Source organism: Salmo trutta, chromosome 7, assembly GCF_901001165.1.
Source record: "Salmo trutta chromosome 7, fSalTru1.1, whole genome shotgun sequence".
Lineage (NCBI taxonomy): Eukaryota > Metazoa > Chordata > Actinopteri > Salmoniformes > Salmonidae > Salmo > Salmo trutta.
The window spans coordinates 46,292,701-46,309,389 of NC_042963.1; the positions used below are offsets into that span (position 1 = coordinate 46,292,701).

Here is a 16,689-nt window from a genome sequence, read left to right on the forward strand (position 1 = left end):
AGTCCGGAACATGTCTGCTAAATATAAACAATAACTATATAGCTTTGATTTGCAGATTAGTATGCCTATTTGATCCCTTCTATATCTTTATGATACATGTTTTGAAGCACTACTGTACGGTGTCATGTGGAATGAAAAACGTTGAGGTGCAATATGCAGCGCAAATCTTCATAAACGTAGTTTGGGGGTCCTTTCTTGAAATTCTATTTCTACATTTGAAACCCACGCGCATGCGTACATTCTAAATTACGATTTGCACAACGGTCTATCATCAAAGATGGCGGGAGCCTCCGACCCACTGGAGGACATGCTCTTCAATGAGGTAGACGAAAAAGCTGTAAGCGACTTAGTGGGCTCTTTGGAATCGCAACTTGTCAGCCAAAAGACTTCGCCCGCCACATATTCTAATATCAAGCGAGAAGGATCTACGGGCGCTGTTAGCCAGTTCTCAGGGAAACTGCGTGATCAAGCGGGGTCTCTGGAGCCGCCACAACAAGGACACCCAAAAGCGGCGTTAAACGCGGAACCCATCGCGAATCAGGCGATGTCCAATAAGATTATCAGCGCTTCTACCTCTTCCATCGCTACTGGGGGTGTTTTAAACGCTGGTACCAATCTACAAACATATGGAGCCGCATCTCAAACCATTTCCACCGCACCACCAGGATCGGTAACTTTGCCTGCTCAGTCGACTAGCTTCAACAGAGGGACTGTTTTGGGTCCTGCTGGCACATCGGTGGTGACTGTTCCCAATCCAAACATCACAACAACAACAACAACAACAACTATCAGGACTGCTTCACCTGGTTCACAGAGTTTTAACGGTAACACTGGAGCTGTGAAGTTGGTCAACTCGCCAGCAGCTTCTCAAGTCGGGTCAGGCAGCAGCAGCACTGTTGTAAGTACTGTCAGTGCGGGCAATTCCAATATCATTGTGTCCATGACTTCACAACCTCCTCCTCTGCCAAACTTTACTGGACCTCAACAATCTGCAGTCGCTACTACTCCCACTATTGCATTGCAAAGACAGCCCAGCCCCATGGCCATTGCCTCACAGAATGGAGTAATAGACCCCAAGGTTTCTGCAGTGGTCACACAGGGTGCAGGTTCCCTAGGGGCCACCACCTCTCAGGTCATGAACCACAGCAACACTCTCATGCACACTAAAATGGTGGCACCCAACCAGCCAGTCTCTGCTGGCCAATCAATAATTCTCGGAGGGTCTCCCCCTCCTGTTGTTGTTAACTCACCAATAAGCCAGGCACAGAGTGTGGCGAGTCCCACTCTCACAGCTGGGGTGAAACCAACTGTTAATGGAGTTGGTCAGCCCACAGTGACCATCGTGAGGCCCCCCGGTGCGCCTGTGATGGCTACCCCCGTACAGCAGCAGAGACCTGGGCTGTTAGCAAGTACCACGAGGACTGCTGCACCACAGCTGGCCGTCAGACCACCACAAAAGACCACCATTCAGTTACCCCCTGGATTTACCATACCACCCGGTAAGGAACCCTACTGATGTTTTAGAACCTTTTGAAACTAGGATCTGACACCCTGGAATGTTTTGACCCATTAGTCATTCAATTAATCATATTCATATAGTCCGTAGCCTATAGCCTAGTGTGCTATTCACTTTTGCTTAGGCCAAAACCCCGCAAAAGAGCAACAAAAAAGTAGACCATTTAAAATGCCATATTGAGAAAGATGTGTGACCTGAGTGTCTTTCTCCCTCAGGTATGGTGCTGGTGCGTACGGACACGGGCCAGCTAGTGATGGTGACTCAGCAGGTTCTAGCCCAGGCCCAGGCTAAGACCCAACAAGGCCAGGCTGCTGTCTCCAACATCTCCCCCCAGCCTGGAATCCCCACCGCTGGGGCCAACATCAGAGTTAGCACTCCCAGCCAGGTACTGTATGGGGGAATCAGCATAAAGTTGTCTGGAGCGGGATGGAATGGATTATATCATACTAAACGTCTTTGTCTATCTGAATGGTGTGTGTCTGCCATGTAGTGTCCACATCCACAATCCTCTTGATTGGACCAAGTACAGTCATGCTGTTTGTTTGTGGGTTTGGCATAAGATCGATGCTGCTCAGGTCAGGAATATTCTGGGAGATGATGTTGTACATGATTAAGAGATTGTCATGAGATCATAGATTCTTGTTCCTGTGGTTAGTAGTCGGGTCTTGGTGCAGCGTCTGCTGCGGCTGTAGAGTCCCATTCGTGAGAGGCATTTACTGCCCCCTGTCTCAACTGAAGGTCTACCCGGATGTTGTAGGGGTGTCCCGCTGTTTCTTCCTCTTAACCCTATTCCCCTCTAGTGTTGCGCCAGTGTGATTTCACTTTTAGGAAGTCACAACCAGTTGACCATGTATCCCGGTACTAATATCCGTAATGGCTGCTTTTTTTCATCCAATGTCCCTCTGGCCACATGCTCCCCCTGTTCTCTGCAGGCCCCTGGTACGCCCCAGGCTGTCCGTCTGGCGTCCCCTTTCCAGGCAAGAATGGCCCAGTCCCCCTCTCCCTCTAGCCCTGCTATACAGGTGTGCACTTCATGTCTCCAATCAACGCCTTCTGTCAGAGAACACACACCTAACTATAGTAGCTAATAACTACATCCTCTTAGTAGATTGTACATTTATTTGTATGAAATACATTTGACATATTTTTCAGCCCTGTTTTTATTTGGATGTTATTTTAGTTGTTTCATTTATGTCATGTTGTAATAGTGGTTGTTTAGTCTCTCAACTGAGCTGTGTTGTGTTAACGGTTGTGTTGTTTCCACTACTGTATAAAGTTGTAGTCATTTATGCCTGTTATTCTCTCCAGAAGGCCATAACCGTGGCACCTGCGGGTGCGTCTGTGTCAGTGAAAATGACCACCCCTCAGAAGGCCCAGTCTGTGATCACAGGGGGCCAGGCCCTGGTCAAGCCTGGTGCTGTACGGCCCACTATCACCCTGAACACTGCAGCAGCCAGTGCCTCTGGAACCCCTATTGCAACAGTCTCCCAGGTTTGTCAGTTGTGTTACTTGTTTTTGTCAACAGGGGTACTTTGCTTCTGACACTTTGCTAGACCTGAACATTGCAGGGTTTACCACCTTTTTTGTTGGCTAATATCCTCCTTGGGGAAAGTGTTGTTTACTGTGAAGTGTGTTGTGATTTTAAATCCTGTTAAAAATAAAGTTTGATTTAATAAAATGTTATAATACCAGAGGTGGTGGTGACATGAGAAGCACATTTGAATGGAAAGTAATCATACTGAATGACCCATTCTCCTCTCTTACAGGAAATGCAAGAGAATGTGAAGAAGTGCAAGAACTTCCTGTCCACCCTGATCAAGCTGGCATCCCACAACTCCCCCTCCCCTGACACATCTAAGAACGTCAAGACCCTGGTGCAGGATCTACTGGTGAGTCAAGACTCCTATAGAGGACTACTATAGTTGGAAACTAATGACTAGATGACCTAGTCCTTGTATCATTAACAAATGCCTTATGAATGACTTATTCATGTTTATAAATGAAAGTTATTAGAAAGTGTTTTTGTGCTTTGTTTTGTAGTTCTATTGTCAGCAGAGTGAAAAGGTCCATGACATTTAATTTTAAATTATTTTTAACGGTCCCCCCCTCTTTGATTAGGATGCTAAAATCGAGCCTGAGGAATTCACCACGAGTCTGCAGGCTGAGCTGAAATCCTCTCCACAGCCGTACCTCATCCCCTTCCTCAAGGTTTGTTTGTAACCCATAACCCTCAGCCCCCAGCATTCCTGCCCTTTAATTAGCTTATTGCTATGCAATTGAAATGCAATTACTAAAGTACTATGGAACAAGTTATTACAATGAGGTTACTAGTGTAATTAGTGTTATTGCACAGGTATAAGAGAAACTTAATGTAAAGTGTTACACTAACTTTCATAGCAGACCTGTTGCATAATTATACAAAATATAGACAGTCAACTGTTGACGACATTATCCATGTAACCCGGATGTGTTTCCCTCTGTACAGAAAAGCCTTCCTGCTCTGCGGCTGTCCCTTCTCAACAACCAGCAGTCTCTTCTGGCCTCCACCTCCGCTTCTGCCCTGGCCGTCCCCTCCACCTCCACCATCAGGCCCCGGCTCCCCACCACCATCAGCCCCGCCACGGGCATCGTCAGGACACCTACCACTGCCCTGGTACGACCCTCTGGGACTTAGACATTGGAGAGAAGCTCTGCAGTTTCTAATGGTTCTCTCTGTGATGGGCCTAGTGTAATTGATTTAAGGCCGTTCTATGTTATGTCTCTATAATTGGCATAGAAGCACACATACACACACACACACACACACACACACACACTTGAGGCCATTCTATGTTGTCTTTTATATTCATTGTGTTGTGTTCTGTCTGTTATGTGCCACTTCGCTCAACTACTGTGAGTTCCACTTTCTGTCTTCATGTTCTTATAGCTCCTCTCTTCCCCTTCTCTCTTCCAGGGTGTGAGAAGACCAGGGGTCCAGGGGGTCCAGACCCGCATGCCCATGGTCATCACTCAGACCATACGACCGCAAGGTACTAGTACTGCATAGCATCCTCTGTCTTCCCTTGTGCAGACATATCTTGTCCATACAAGCTCAATATGACATCCCAGTGCTCTCCATCTATGTTTTTGTTATTGGTGAATGGCAGGAGTTTTTCCCCAGTGGGCACTCGTTTTTCCCACATGATTCAACTACTCAAGGCCTGCATTGTTACTAGGTGTCTCAGGTGTGATAGTGTTGGGCTCTAACAAAATGTACCAGCAGGGGATGCCCCAGGACCGGAGTTTACCCCTGGTTAAGAGCACTGCACAGAGGCCTATTTACTCACCATGCTATTGAACAGCTTGTAATGATATGTCTTGTTAATTTGTCAGGCGTAGTTACAAGAGGACCCGCTATTATCCCGGGCAGAAGTCCTGTGGGCATTGGTGCCCAGGCCTCTGCCAATCAGAAGAAGCTGAATGAGCCTGGAGGTGGGACGTTCAGGTACGTAATAGGGTAGCAGGTAGCCTAGCCATTAAGAGCCAGTAACCGAAAGGTCTCTGGTTCGAATCCCTGAGCAGACTGTTCACCTAGTCTGTCGTTGTGCCCTTGAGCAAGGCACTTAACCCTATGTGCTCCTGTAACTTGTTCTTTATAGGAGCGTCTGCTAAATGACTAACATGTCAATGTAATATCCTGTTTGGCAGAGGAAAACTATAGGCTCACTGTGGGTATCTGACACCATGTAAACCTATTCAAGGCTCTTGGCATTGTTGGGCTAACGGTGTTTACTCACACAGTTTTGAGCTATAGTTCAATTCAGAGTTCAATTATTTGTTGCATTGTATTTTTTTCATTTGGTCAGGTTGGTTTTACATTGCCAAATGTCAAACAAACAAAAATCTATTTATGATTTTCATGAAGCATCACTTGTGTGTCCCAATGTTCATATTTCTTTCGCTTTGGACTTCCAACAACATGCGTGAGGAAACAGCGCAATAGCTGCTGTAACTGCAATGGGAATAGACTATATTCAGTTGACTATATCCCTGGTATAGACCCCATCTCCCCTAATCTGCATCGGATGCGATTATAAATGCGCTGCTACTCACAGAATGTTTCAGAGATATCAAGTTATGATGCTGTATGTATTTATCAAATGTTCTCAGTCAAACAACCAATAATAATGCACGACTGGTTATTTTCCTGTGTTTGGTCCAGACTGTTCTCAACTGCAGTGTACTGCACCACAGTATGAATTGAATCGGACAGAGAGCATCCTTTTTTAGAGAACCACAGTGTGTTGTTGAACGCTCCCAATGAACCAAACTAAGGTGGTTAACACACCAGAGTTAGACAACCACTCCAAACTAATTCAGGGGGTGAAAGCCCCCTAAGATACTTTAAAACCTTTCCATCATGATGTATGTAAACCGGTCAACCACAGGATGGCAGTATTTCACAAAGTTTGGCCCAACGGTAGAGTAGAAACATACTAAAGCTAAATAAACTCCCGTCCCTGATCAGTGTAAATAACTTCATATCCTCTGAGAAATTGACTTGAAATCTACATGGTGTAATTGACTAGGCAACCATCAACCCATATTCATGTTATTTAGCTTTCTTTAATGAACCAAGATATTATCAACGTTATCTGGCCAATTCTATGATCTTCTGGGGCACACCCTGATCTGTGTGTACTGTATGTCTTTAGAGATGACGATGACATCAATGACGTGGCGTCCATGGCGGGGGTAAACCTGAACGAGGAAAACGCCCGCATCATGGCCACCAACTCTGAGCTGGTGGGCACCAAGATCCGCTCCTGTAAGGACGAGGCCTTCCTCCCGCCAGGCCTGCTGCACAGACGCATCATGGAGGCTGGTAGGTCATACCAGATGAGAGGCACTTGTTCACCTTCATGGATTTGAAAGGAAATGACTGGTGTATGACACAAGCTGCTGAAAGTAGTGGAGCTCGGCCCTGATGTTGATCATCAATAAATGACTGGCCACACCATGCCATTCCACCCCAGATAATGGCACTGATTGGCTGTCCCAATATAGTGTGCCTTTAACCCCAGCTGATGTCTTTTCTCTCAGCCAAGAGGTTTGGGGTGACCGAGGTCCCAGCTGAGACAGTGAACTACATCTCCCATGCTACCCAGGCCAGGCTGAGATCCATGCTGGAGAAAGTGTCCACTATCGCCCAGCACCGCACCGACGGGGGCAAGGTAAGAGCAGGGAGAGTAGGGTTGTCATGAACAGAAGTACATAAAGCGTACATGAATAACACACATAACGTATGAACAACAACGTGAGCAGTACACAAACTACATAAACACCATCGTTCCTGTCTCTTCTGTCTTTCACTCTCCCTCTCTTTCACTCTCCCTCTCTCCCCTCTCTTTCACTCTTCCTCTCCCCCCTTTCGCTTCCTCTCCCCTCTCGCTTTCTCTCTCTCGCTTTCTCTCTCTCGCTTTCTCTCCCCTCTCGCTTTCTCTCGCTTTCTCTCCCTCTCTCTCGCTTTCTCTCGCTTTCTCTCCCTCTCTCTCGCTTTCTCTCTCTCGCTTTCTCTCGCTTTCTCTCCCCTCTCGCTTTCTCTCCCTTTCTCTCGCTTTCTCTCCCTCTCTCTCGCTTTCTCTCTCTCGCTTTCTCTCGCTTTCTCTCCCTCTCTCTCGCTTTCTCTCGCTTTCTCTCGCTTTCTCTCGCTTTCTCTCCCCTCTCGCTTTCTCTCCCTCTCTCTCGCTTTCTCTCCCTCTCTCTCGCTTTCTCTCCCTCTCTCTCGCTTTCTCTCTCTCGCTTTCTCTCTCTCGCTTTCTCTCGCTTTCTCTCCCCTCTCGCTTTCTCTCCCTCTCTCTCGCTTTCTCTCTCTCGCTTTCTCTCGCTTTCTGTCCCTCTCTCCCTTCTCGCTTTCTGTCCCTCTCTCCCTTCTCGCTTTCTGTCCCTCTCTCCCCTCTCGCTTTCTGTCCCTCTCTCCCTTCTCGCTTTCTGTCCCTCTCTCCCCTCTCGCTTTCTGTCCCTCTCTCCCCTCTCGCTTTCTGTCCCTCTCTCCCTTCTCGCTTTCTGTCCCTCTCTCCCTTCTCGCTTTCTGTCCCTCTCTCCCCTCTTGCTTTCTGTCCCTCTCTCCCTTCTCGCTTTCTGTCCCTCTCTCCCTTCTCACTTTCTGTCCCTCTCTCCCCTCTCGCTTTCTGTCCCTCTCTCCCTTCTCGCTTTCTGTCCCTCTCTCCCTTCTCGCTTTCTGTCACTCTCTCCCCTCTCGCTTTCTGTCCCTCTCTCCCTTCTCGCTTTCTGTCCCTCTCTCCCCTCTCGCTTTCTGTCCCTCTCTCCCTTCTCGCTTTCTGTCCCTCTCTCCCTTCTCGCTTTCTGTCCCTCTCTCCCCTCTCGCTTTCTGTCCCTCTCTCCCCTCTCGCTTTCTGTCCCTCTCTCCCTTCTCGCTTTCTGTCCCTCTCTCCCCTCTTGCTTTCTGTCCCTCTCTCCCTTCTCGCTTTCTGTCCCTCTCTTCCTTCTCGCTTTCTGTCCCTCTCTCCCCTCTCGCTTTCTGTCCCTCTCTCCCTTCTCGCTTTCTGTCCCTCTCTCCCCTCTCGCTTTCTGTCCCTCTCTCCCCTCTCGCTTTCTCTCACTTTCTCTCCCTCTCTCCCCTCTCGCTTTCATTCTCCCCTCTCTCCTGTCCCTTCCTTCTCTCTGCAGGATGAGGAATGGTATGAGCCGTCGACAGACGTCAGGGCCCAGCTCCGCTTTTTTGAGCAGCTGGAAAGGATGGAGAAACAGAGGAAGGACGAACAGGAGAGAGAGGTCCTACTCAAGGCTGCCAAGGTACCTACAAAACAGAGTAGAGTTCAGTAGAGACAGACCACCACCTGACTACATGCACACTGGCTCTAGGTCATTACCACTTTACTGCATTACCCCAAATCACAAGTTGAACTCGAAGTGCCCGTTAATAGCTGCACTATTTTGAGTTGAGCAACAAAAGTGTGTGTGTGTGTACACTTGATCTTGTGTGTGCGTGCATTTGTGTGTGTCCACCCCATGGGAAGGATGTGACACCTGAAAACAGAGGTAATTAGTGGAGTTTGAACAGAGCCCACCTTCACTGGGGCGTACACACACTCACACTCAAATCTGAAGATTATATGCACAGTATGTTTGTTAGCACTATTTTTCCTAAGAGTAATTAGCTATCTAGAACCTTAAAGGCTGTCCCCATAGGAGAACCTTTTGAAGAACCCTTTTGGGTTCCAGGTAGAACCCTTTCTACATAGGATTCTACATGGAACACAAAAGGATACTGACTGGAACCAAAAAGGATTCTGCTATGGGAACAGCCGAAGAACCCTTTTTTCTAAGAGTGTAGCCAGCCAGTTTTAGTGGAATGATTCCAATCATTTTTCAATTTAACTGCCAATAGGCCAACGTTCCATACAACATCCACAGCCATACACTGGCTGAAATCAGTTGATGATGGGACTTAGACAAGTTGTAAATGCAACAAGTACTGATAATAACACTCGCAGCTTCCCAAGAAAACCAAAAAATGTAGACATTGATGGACTGTTTACATATATTTTAGAGGATATTTATATAGAAAATTGGTATAAAACCTGCATGCACTGTATATGTTGACAATGTTTTATGTTGTAAATAATTCTATTACACTTTCTGATATATCACATGCCTTACTTTTATTTTCCTCCATAAGTAAAAGCAGGAAATGCATTACCTACGCCTCTGCTGCCGATCATTCCAATTAGGCTGGTTTGGATGTCTCCCTGACCAAAATGGCTGATATTATGATTCTGGAACTTTGAGGGTTTATGACATTTAGTAATTGAGTAGGATCACTATGGTTATATTATAGTTACTATTATGAGTTGTTGTTCATTCAGGCTGGATGTATCTTGTGGTTAAAGGGATAGTTCACCCAAATTACAATATTACATATTGGTTTCCTTACACTGTAATCAGTCTATGCACACGGTATGACAGCAATGCTTTGGTTTAGTTTCCACAGGGAAACTAAACTTGATTTATTTTCCCTGGAACTGTTTCCACATGATAACATTTTTGCATTTGTGGCACAAATCCCATGGGACCAATATTATGAGCAATTTTCAAGCATGTCCAAATCATCCCGAAGTATCTAAAATCAATTGTTAAGCTCAACAAAGTCACTTATAGATGATTTTGGACATGACACGCAATAAATTATATTGGTCCCATGACTTGAATGGGATTTGTGACACATGCTAAAACGTTAGCATGTGGAAACGGTGCCCTGGAAACTAAACCAAAGCATGAATTTGTCTCATGCATTATCCATAGACTGCTTACAGTGTGAGGAAACGAATGTGTCATTTTGTGATTTGGATGTACTATGCCTTTTAAACACATTACATTCGGAAAGTATTCAGAACTCTTCAATTTTTTCCACATTTTAATATGTTACAGCCATATTCTAAAATGTATTAAAAAATATATAGACATATTTAATCCTCATAAATTTACAGACAGCACCCCAAAAACAGGTTTTTAGACATTTTTGCAAGTGTATTAAAAATAAAAACCAGAAAATACCTTGTTTACATAAGTTTACAGACCCTTTGCTATGAGATTCGAAATTTAGCTCAGGTGCATCCTGTTTCCATTGATCATTCTTAACATGTTTCTACAGCTTGATTGGAGTCCACCTGTGGTAAATTCAATTGATTGGATATGATTTGGAAGAGCACACACCTGTCTATATACGGAAAAACCAGGCCATCGGGTAGAAGGAATTGTCCGTAGAGCTCCGAGACAGGATTGTGTCGAGGCACAAAACATTTCTGCAGTATTGAAGGTCTCCAAGAACAGTGGCCTCCATAATTCTTAAATGGAAGAAGTTTGGAACCACCAAGACTCTTCCTAGAGCTGGCTGCCCGGCCAAATGGAGCAATCGGAGGAGAAGGGATAGGATCAGGGAGGTGACCAAGAACCCGATGGTCACTCTGACAGAGCTCCAGAGTTCCTCTGTGGAGATGGGAGAACCTTTCAGAAGGACAACCATCTCTGCAGCACTCCACCAATCAGGCCTTTATGGTAGAGTGGCCAGACGGAAGCCACTCCTCAGTAGAAGGCACATGACAGCCTGCAGTAAAAGGCACCTAAAGACCCTCAGACTATGAGAAACAAGATTCTCTGATCTGACGAAACCAAGATTGAACTTTTTGGCCTGAATGCCAAGCGTCAAGTCTGGAGGAAACCTGGCACCATCCATGGTGGCAGCATCATGCCGTGGGGATGTTTTTCAGTGGCAGGGAATGGGAGACTAGTCAGTATCGAGGGAAAGATGAGCAGAGCAAAATACAGAGAGATCCTTGATACAGAGCACTCAGGACTTCAAACTGAAACAAAGGTTCACCTGCCAACAGGACAATGACCCTAAGCACACAGCCAAGATAACGCAGGAGTGGCTTTGAGACATGTTTCTGAATGTCCTTGAGTGGCCAAGCCAGAACACGAACTTGAACCCGATCGAACTACTCTGAAGAGACCTGAAAATAGCTGTGCAGCAACGCTCCCTATCCAACCTGGCAGAGCTTGAGATAATCTGCAGAGAAGAATGGGAGAAACTCCCCAAATACAGGAGTGCCAAGCTTGTGGCATCATACCCAAGAAGACTCAAGGCTGTAATCGCTGCCAAAGGTGCTTCAACAAAGTACTGAGTAAAGGGTCTGAATACTTATGTCAATATCAATGTTTCATTTTTAATACATTTGCAATTTTTAATTTTTTTTTGCTTTGTCATTATGGGGTTGTGTATGTGTGTAGATTTTTGAGGAAAAAAATAATTTTATCAATTTTAGAATAAGGCTGTAACATAAAATGTGGAAAAAGTCAAGGGGTCTGAATACTTTCCGAAATGCACTGTAAATGCTATAATAAGCACTGTTTTCTGACTATAACATTGTCTTAAGCTATCGCCCCGATATCTCTCTCGTAACAGAGTATGTACCTTTTTGTCTCTCTAACCTGTCTCTCTCTCTACTCTATAGAGTCGCGCCAGACAGGAGGACCCAGAACAAGCTCGGTTGAAGGCGAAAGCTAAGGAGGTAATTGCTTCATTTTTTTAAAGCAATTGACATATTATTAATGTCCATGTACATTATAAAAAAACGATGTAGTCCATTGTCAGCTACAGACTGGTATGTAAGAACTTCCCACCAAAATACACAAATTCTCCATATAGTCCTGCTACCTTCCCAACCATGCCACTATTTGAAGCTAGCTCTCCCCGTATTATAGCTCTGCCTTGGGCTACACTGTCTGTCTGAACAGTGCCTCGCCACTACCAGCCAGAGTGGGTACTGAGGTCAGAGAGCATTATCCATAAAGATCTGGACAGGGGAGCCCAGGTCAGGACATGTTCAATCATTCTGAACATTATAGTGCATTGTAAAAGTTGCCTAATCAGTATTTGTTTTGCTGAATCATTTGTGTTTGTGCTGGGCTGGAACAAAGATGCACAAGCCCAGTCGCTCCCCAGGAGGAGGGTTGGCCACCCCTGGTTTAACGCCTAGTGGGCCAAAAACCAAAACACCTCTGGTTTTTATTATCTCTTTCTAATTGGGGATTAATTCAGACCTTGGACATCAGGTGAATGGACTCCCTGTCCAATCAATCGTATTGACTGTACACTTGTTTATTCCACTTGTAACTCTGTGTTGTTGTTTGTGTCGCACTGCTTTGCTTTATCTTGGCCAGGTCACAGTTATAAATGACAACTTGTTCTCAACTAGCTTACCTGGTTAAATAAAGGTGAAATTAAAAAAATCAGTGACATGAATAAATCATTACTACTAACAGGTAGAAAGAACCATCAGTCCTTGGGCACTCCAGGCCTCTGGCCTGTGTGATAGACTAGTTTCAGAAAGTGTGATGAAGTGCCTTTACCACTTCATCAAGCAGGCAGACAGACAGACAGACAGGCAGGCAGGCAGACAGACAGGCAGGCAAGGACCTGACCTGAAGCAACCTTGGCTAGACCTACAGAGCCCCACTCTCTGCCTTGTGACCTCATAATGCCTGAAGATACAATGTTCCTTTCACACACACGCTAGCCTGCTTCAGGCTGTTGGCCTCTGCTTCATCTTGACCTCCAGGGTCAGGTCACAGGTCACTGTACTTCGTCACCAGGGTGTGTGTGCGTACCATGTGCAGCACCTCTTTCAGTTAGCATTACAGTGTCTTAATGAGGATGTCAACGTTGCCTTGAATTATGTCTCCTATTGGTTAGTCACCTATTGGTTAGTCTCCTATTGGTTAGTCTCCTCAACACTTCTTTCCCCCTCTTCTCTTCTCCCCCCAGTCTCCTCCTTTGGAGCGGGCTGCTGTTTTACCCTAGCAGTTTGTAGGACTGCTGCAGAAGTATTTGTATTCATGGCAGATAATAATAGTCTGATAATAAGCAGCTCTATATGTAGGCCTATTAGATTGTTGAACTGTAGGTCTTTTCAGGGCTCATTATACGGCACCTTCTTGGCGCTGTAACTTTCTCCATTCCAGCTTTTATGCTACCAATGATAGATCCTGTTCAGGGTGTAAATCAGACAGGAAACTATACATGTCTGTGGCTCTCTCCCTTTCCCCTTTCAGATGCAGCAGGCAGAGCAGGCCCAGATCCGACAGCGTGAAGCCAACCTCACTGCCCTGGCTGCCATCGGGCCCCGTAAGAAACGCAAGATGGACTCGCCAGGGGGCTCCACATCGGGCACAGAGGTAAGGGTGCAAAAATGTGGCAGTAAGAATAGAAACACACGAATAGGATATTCAAAGTTGACAGATATCCTCATTCCCCAATGACTTTCACCACCTGACTTTCCATCACATTTTAAGAAAACATGATCGTTTTCTAAGTGGGGATAGCTTTGTTCACTCTACTCTGTCATCAGTACACCCCCCCCCACCCCCCATCCAGCAGTGTGAATGTGACCAGAGTTGAGTGAAGGGGGTCAGTGTGGGCCTCTAGGCTTGTTGTGGGTGTCTGCACCGCTCTACCCCCTCCAAGCCCCCCCTCCTCTCACCCCCTCAGGGGAGCCATAGATTTCAGCTCTGCAGAAATAAGCCTGAGGGGGAACACAGCCCGGGGCGGCTGCAGTATGGGTGCCTCAGTCACGCCACCTTCCACCCCCACCCACATCCAGCCCAGAGGTATCCCCACAGCGATCCCAGACAAAGGGGGCTCTGTGCGGGATGAGAGCCACGGATTAGGAGAGGGAGGGAATGCAAGCGAGGGAACATTGTAGGGAAGGGGAGGGTGTAATCATGAACTTTGACAGATGCCTCAGCGTGAAAGGAATTGGGAATTGCTAAGCCAAATGTACATCTAGCAAGCTAGTCAGTCAACCAGTTGATAGGTTAGCCAGTCGGTGAGCTAGTCAGGAAGTTGGCTAGTCTTTCAAATCAGTGAGCTGCATTTGTTGCTAGCTAGTTTGTAATATGGGTATGTTGGACTACAGTCAGTCAGTCAGTTAGTTAATAGTTAGGAAGTCAACAAGGTAGTCCCTTATGGGCTGTTTATTTTTCTACTGTAGCTAATGAGTTAGAAATGCCGTTCCTCATACATACCCAAACGGCCTGTAGGGCTCGTGCCAGGCTGATGTGTCTATATCTCAACCCTGATCACGCCTGCAGATGGGAGCTAAGGGGCCTGCTGGGGCTGCATGGGGCTCCAACCTCAGGGCAGAGTAGTTACAAAGAATGCAGTTCAGCGACGAGAAGACAACAAGATGAACAATTATTTGCCATGTTTTCCAAAAAACCCTGATGAAAGCTAAGAGCCAAAACGCGTTGGTTTTATCAATAGTTTATCAACTTCCACTGCCCTCCAAGACTTGCTGAATTTCCTATTCACTTCAATGTGCTCCAACTTCCCGTGTGAAAGGGAGTTCCCTGATCAGACCGGTCACAGTTATATCACAAGAGGATCTTTGACCGATTTTAGTCAGAAGAGCAGTGATCTCGTGCTATCCATCATGCTTGATTGCAGTGGGTGATTGTAGCGTCTCGTTGGAGACTCCACTGGGTGTGTAACGTTGGGGGCGTTCGTTGTGCCAGTATGGAGTACACACCCTTGGGCATAGGGTGTGTGCATGTTTTGTGTGCAGGAGGTAACCACGCCTGCAGGCTGTTAAGCTGTATAATGCTCTGATTGTGTTCCTGTATGGACCTGGAGCCTCATTCCTATCCTCTAGTGTCAGCTCTCCCCTCAGGCTCTCAGCACAGAGAAGTAGAATATACACTCAATTTATATAATAGGAACCACCATTGGCTCACAAAACAACCATTACATACAGTGCCTTCAGAAAGTATTCATAGCCTTTGACTTATTCTACATTTTGTTGTGCTACAGCCTGAATTGTAAATGGATGAAATAGATTTTACACACAATACCCCATAATGATAAAGTAAAAATGTTTTTAGAAATTTTTGCGAATGCATTGAAAATTAATTACAAAAAGTATCTAATTTACATAAGTATTCCCTGAGTCAATACTTTGTAGAAGCACCTTTGGCACCGATTACAGCTGAGTGTCTTTGGGTAAGTCTCTAAGAGCTTTGCACACCTGGGTTATACAGTATTTGCCCATTTATTCTTTAAAAAAAGGGTTGCAATTCCATTGAATTAGGAATAGTTTAACCAAAATATGCCACAAAACCTAGAATTGCCTTATGTGTATCCCACAAAAATGATTCACTGTTATAAGCTAACTTTTTTGATGTATTTAAGGAAAATTCCCAAAATTCCCGGCCTTAACTTCCCATGGAAAATTTCCTGGAAAGTTTCTGACCCTTTGCAACCCTAATTCCAAATAATCCTAACCCTTTATTTCATCATACACCTCCACAGGGTTATTGGGTTAGGCACTGAGTTCACTAAGACATGTACAATTTCCTCACCCATTCAAACAAGCTTTAGGACATTTCAGGAGTATTCAAAACAATGCATCAATTCAAGCCACACTGTTTGATACTGGCTGTTTTAAAGTGTTGTATTTAGGTGGTGTAGAATCTTGCGAAAGCTTTTTCGGCGATTTGGAGCCATAGGCTAAGGGTGTGACCGTTTCCCTCAGGCTGTGTCCACACCTTGTATGAAACTGTGGTGATGCACACACAAGCCTGGGCCGTGAGAGCTGAATTTAAATTTCTCTAGCTAGTAAAACTGCATCGCTTGTTCCCTGCCTGCCTGCATTACTATTACTTAGGCCTACTTGTTTTGATACACATTGCCAACACCGATATTTTAAGTAAATTAAAACAACCCTAAATCACTTACTAGTAGATGTAACTTTTTTAATGTCGTCCCTTTGTCCTCAGGTTGCTTCGGGTTCAGGGGATGGCTCTTCCACAGCTGCCTCCTCCCGCCAACAGCTCCGTCAGCGGATCACGCGAGTCAACCTCAGGGACTTTATCTTCTGCCTGGAGCAGGAGAGGGCCACATCCAGGTCCTTATTGCTTTATAAGGCTCTCCTGAAGTAGTGAAGTCCCCCAGGGTTCAGTACTCAGTTAATTACACATTCTTACTGTTCTACACAGCTCTCCTGAAGTAGTGGGGGTACCATAAGGTTCAGTACTCATTACAAATCCTTCTTCACAGCTCTCCTAAAGAATGACGTACTACAGAGTTTAGTACTCAGCCGGCCCGTTACAAATCCATAAGAGTTCTCTAGTCGACCCAATACAAATCTCTACTGTTCTACACAACTCTCCTGAAGTAGGGCGTCCACAAGGGTTCTGTACTCGACCTGATGCAAATCCTTACTACTCGATAAGGCTCTCCTAACGTAGGGGTAACACAGGGCTCTGTACTATGCCCATAACACATTTGCGATTAGTAAAGTTTCCCCTTTGCCCCCATCTCTACACATGCCTTCATTCCCATGCCACATTCTCATAAAGCCCCCCCATCTCTACACACACCTTCATTCCCATACCACGCTATCATATACAGTGAGGGGAAAAAAGTATTTGATCCCCTGCTGATTTTGTACGTTTGCCCACTGACAAAGAAATGATCAGTCTATAATTTTAATGGTAGGTTTATTTGAACAGTGAGAGACAGAATAACAACAAAAACATCCAGAAAAACACATGTCAAAAATGTTATAAAATGATTTGCATTTTAATGAGGGAAATAAGTATTTGACCCCTCTGCA

General features: G+C 45.6%; 1 protein-coding gene across 3 annotated transcripts; it reads left to right on the top strand.

Annotated features, from left to right (window-relative positions):
- Positions 1-239: 239 nt before the first annotated feature.
- On the top strand, positions 240-16,390 carry LOC115197522 (transcription initiation factor TFIID subunit 4). Of its 3 annotated transcripts, none has more exons than XM_029759142.1 (15): positions 240-1,499; positions 1,732-1,901; positions 2,449-2,538; positions 2,825-3,007; positions 3,283-3,405; positions 3,635-3,724; positions 4,002-4,169; positions 4,470-4,545; positions 4,889-5,000; positions 6,211-6,380; positions 6,599-6,729; positions 8,186-8,311; positions 11,530-11,586; positions 13,130-13,252; positions 15,851-16,390. In XM_029759142.1, the coding sequence occupies exons 1-15, from the start codon at positions 278-280 to the stop codon at positions 16,010-16,012; spliced, it is 3,003 nt and encodes a 1,000-aa protein (XP_029615002.1). In that variant the 5' UTR covers positions 240-277; the 3' UTR covers positions 16,013-16,390. The 3 variants fall into 3 exon arrangements, with proteins under 3 accessions (XP_029615002.1, XP_029615004.1, XP_029615005.1); XM_029759144.1 differs by having other exon boundaries at positions 2,828-3,007; XM_029759145.1 differs by lacking the exon at positions 2,449-2,538.
- Positions 16,391-16,689: the final 299 nt, after the last annotated feature.

Excerpts from the sequence above, each read along its gene's own strand:
- LOC115197522 (XM_029759142.1), top strand. The coding sequence starts at position 278 with ATGGCGGGAGCCTCCGACCCACTGGAGGACATGCTCTTCAATGAGGTA. Across the intron at positions 3,406-3,634 it reads CCCTGGTGCAGGATCTACTG|GATGCTAAAATCGAGCCTGA; the intron begins GTGAGTCAAGAC and ends CTCTTTGATTAG. Across the intron at positions 13,253-15,850 it reads GCTCCACATCGGGCACAGAG|GTTGCTTCGGGTTCAGGGGA; the intron begins GTAAGGGTGCAA and ends CTTTGTCCTCAG.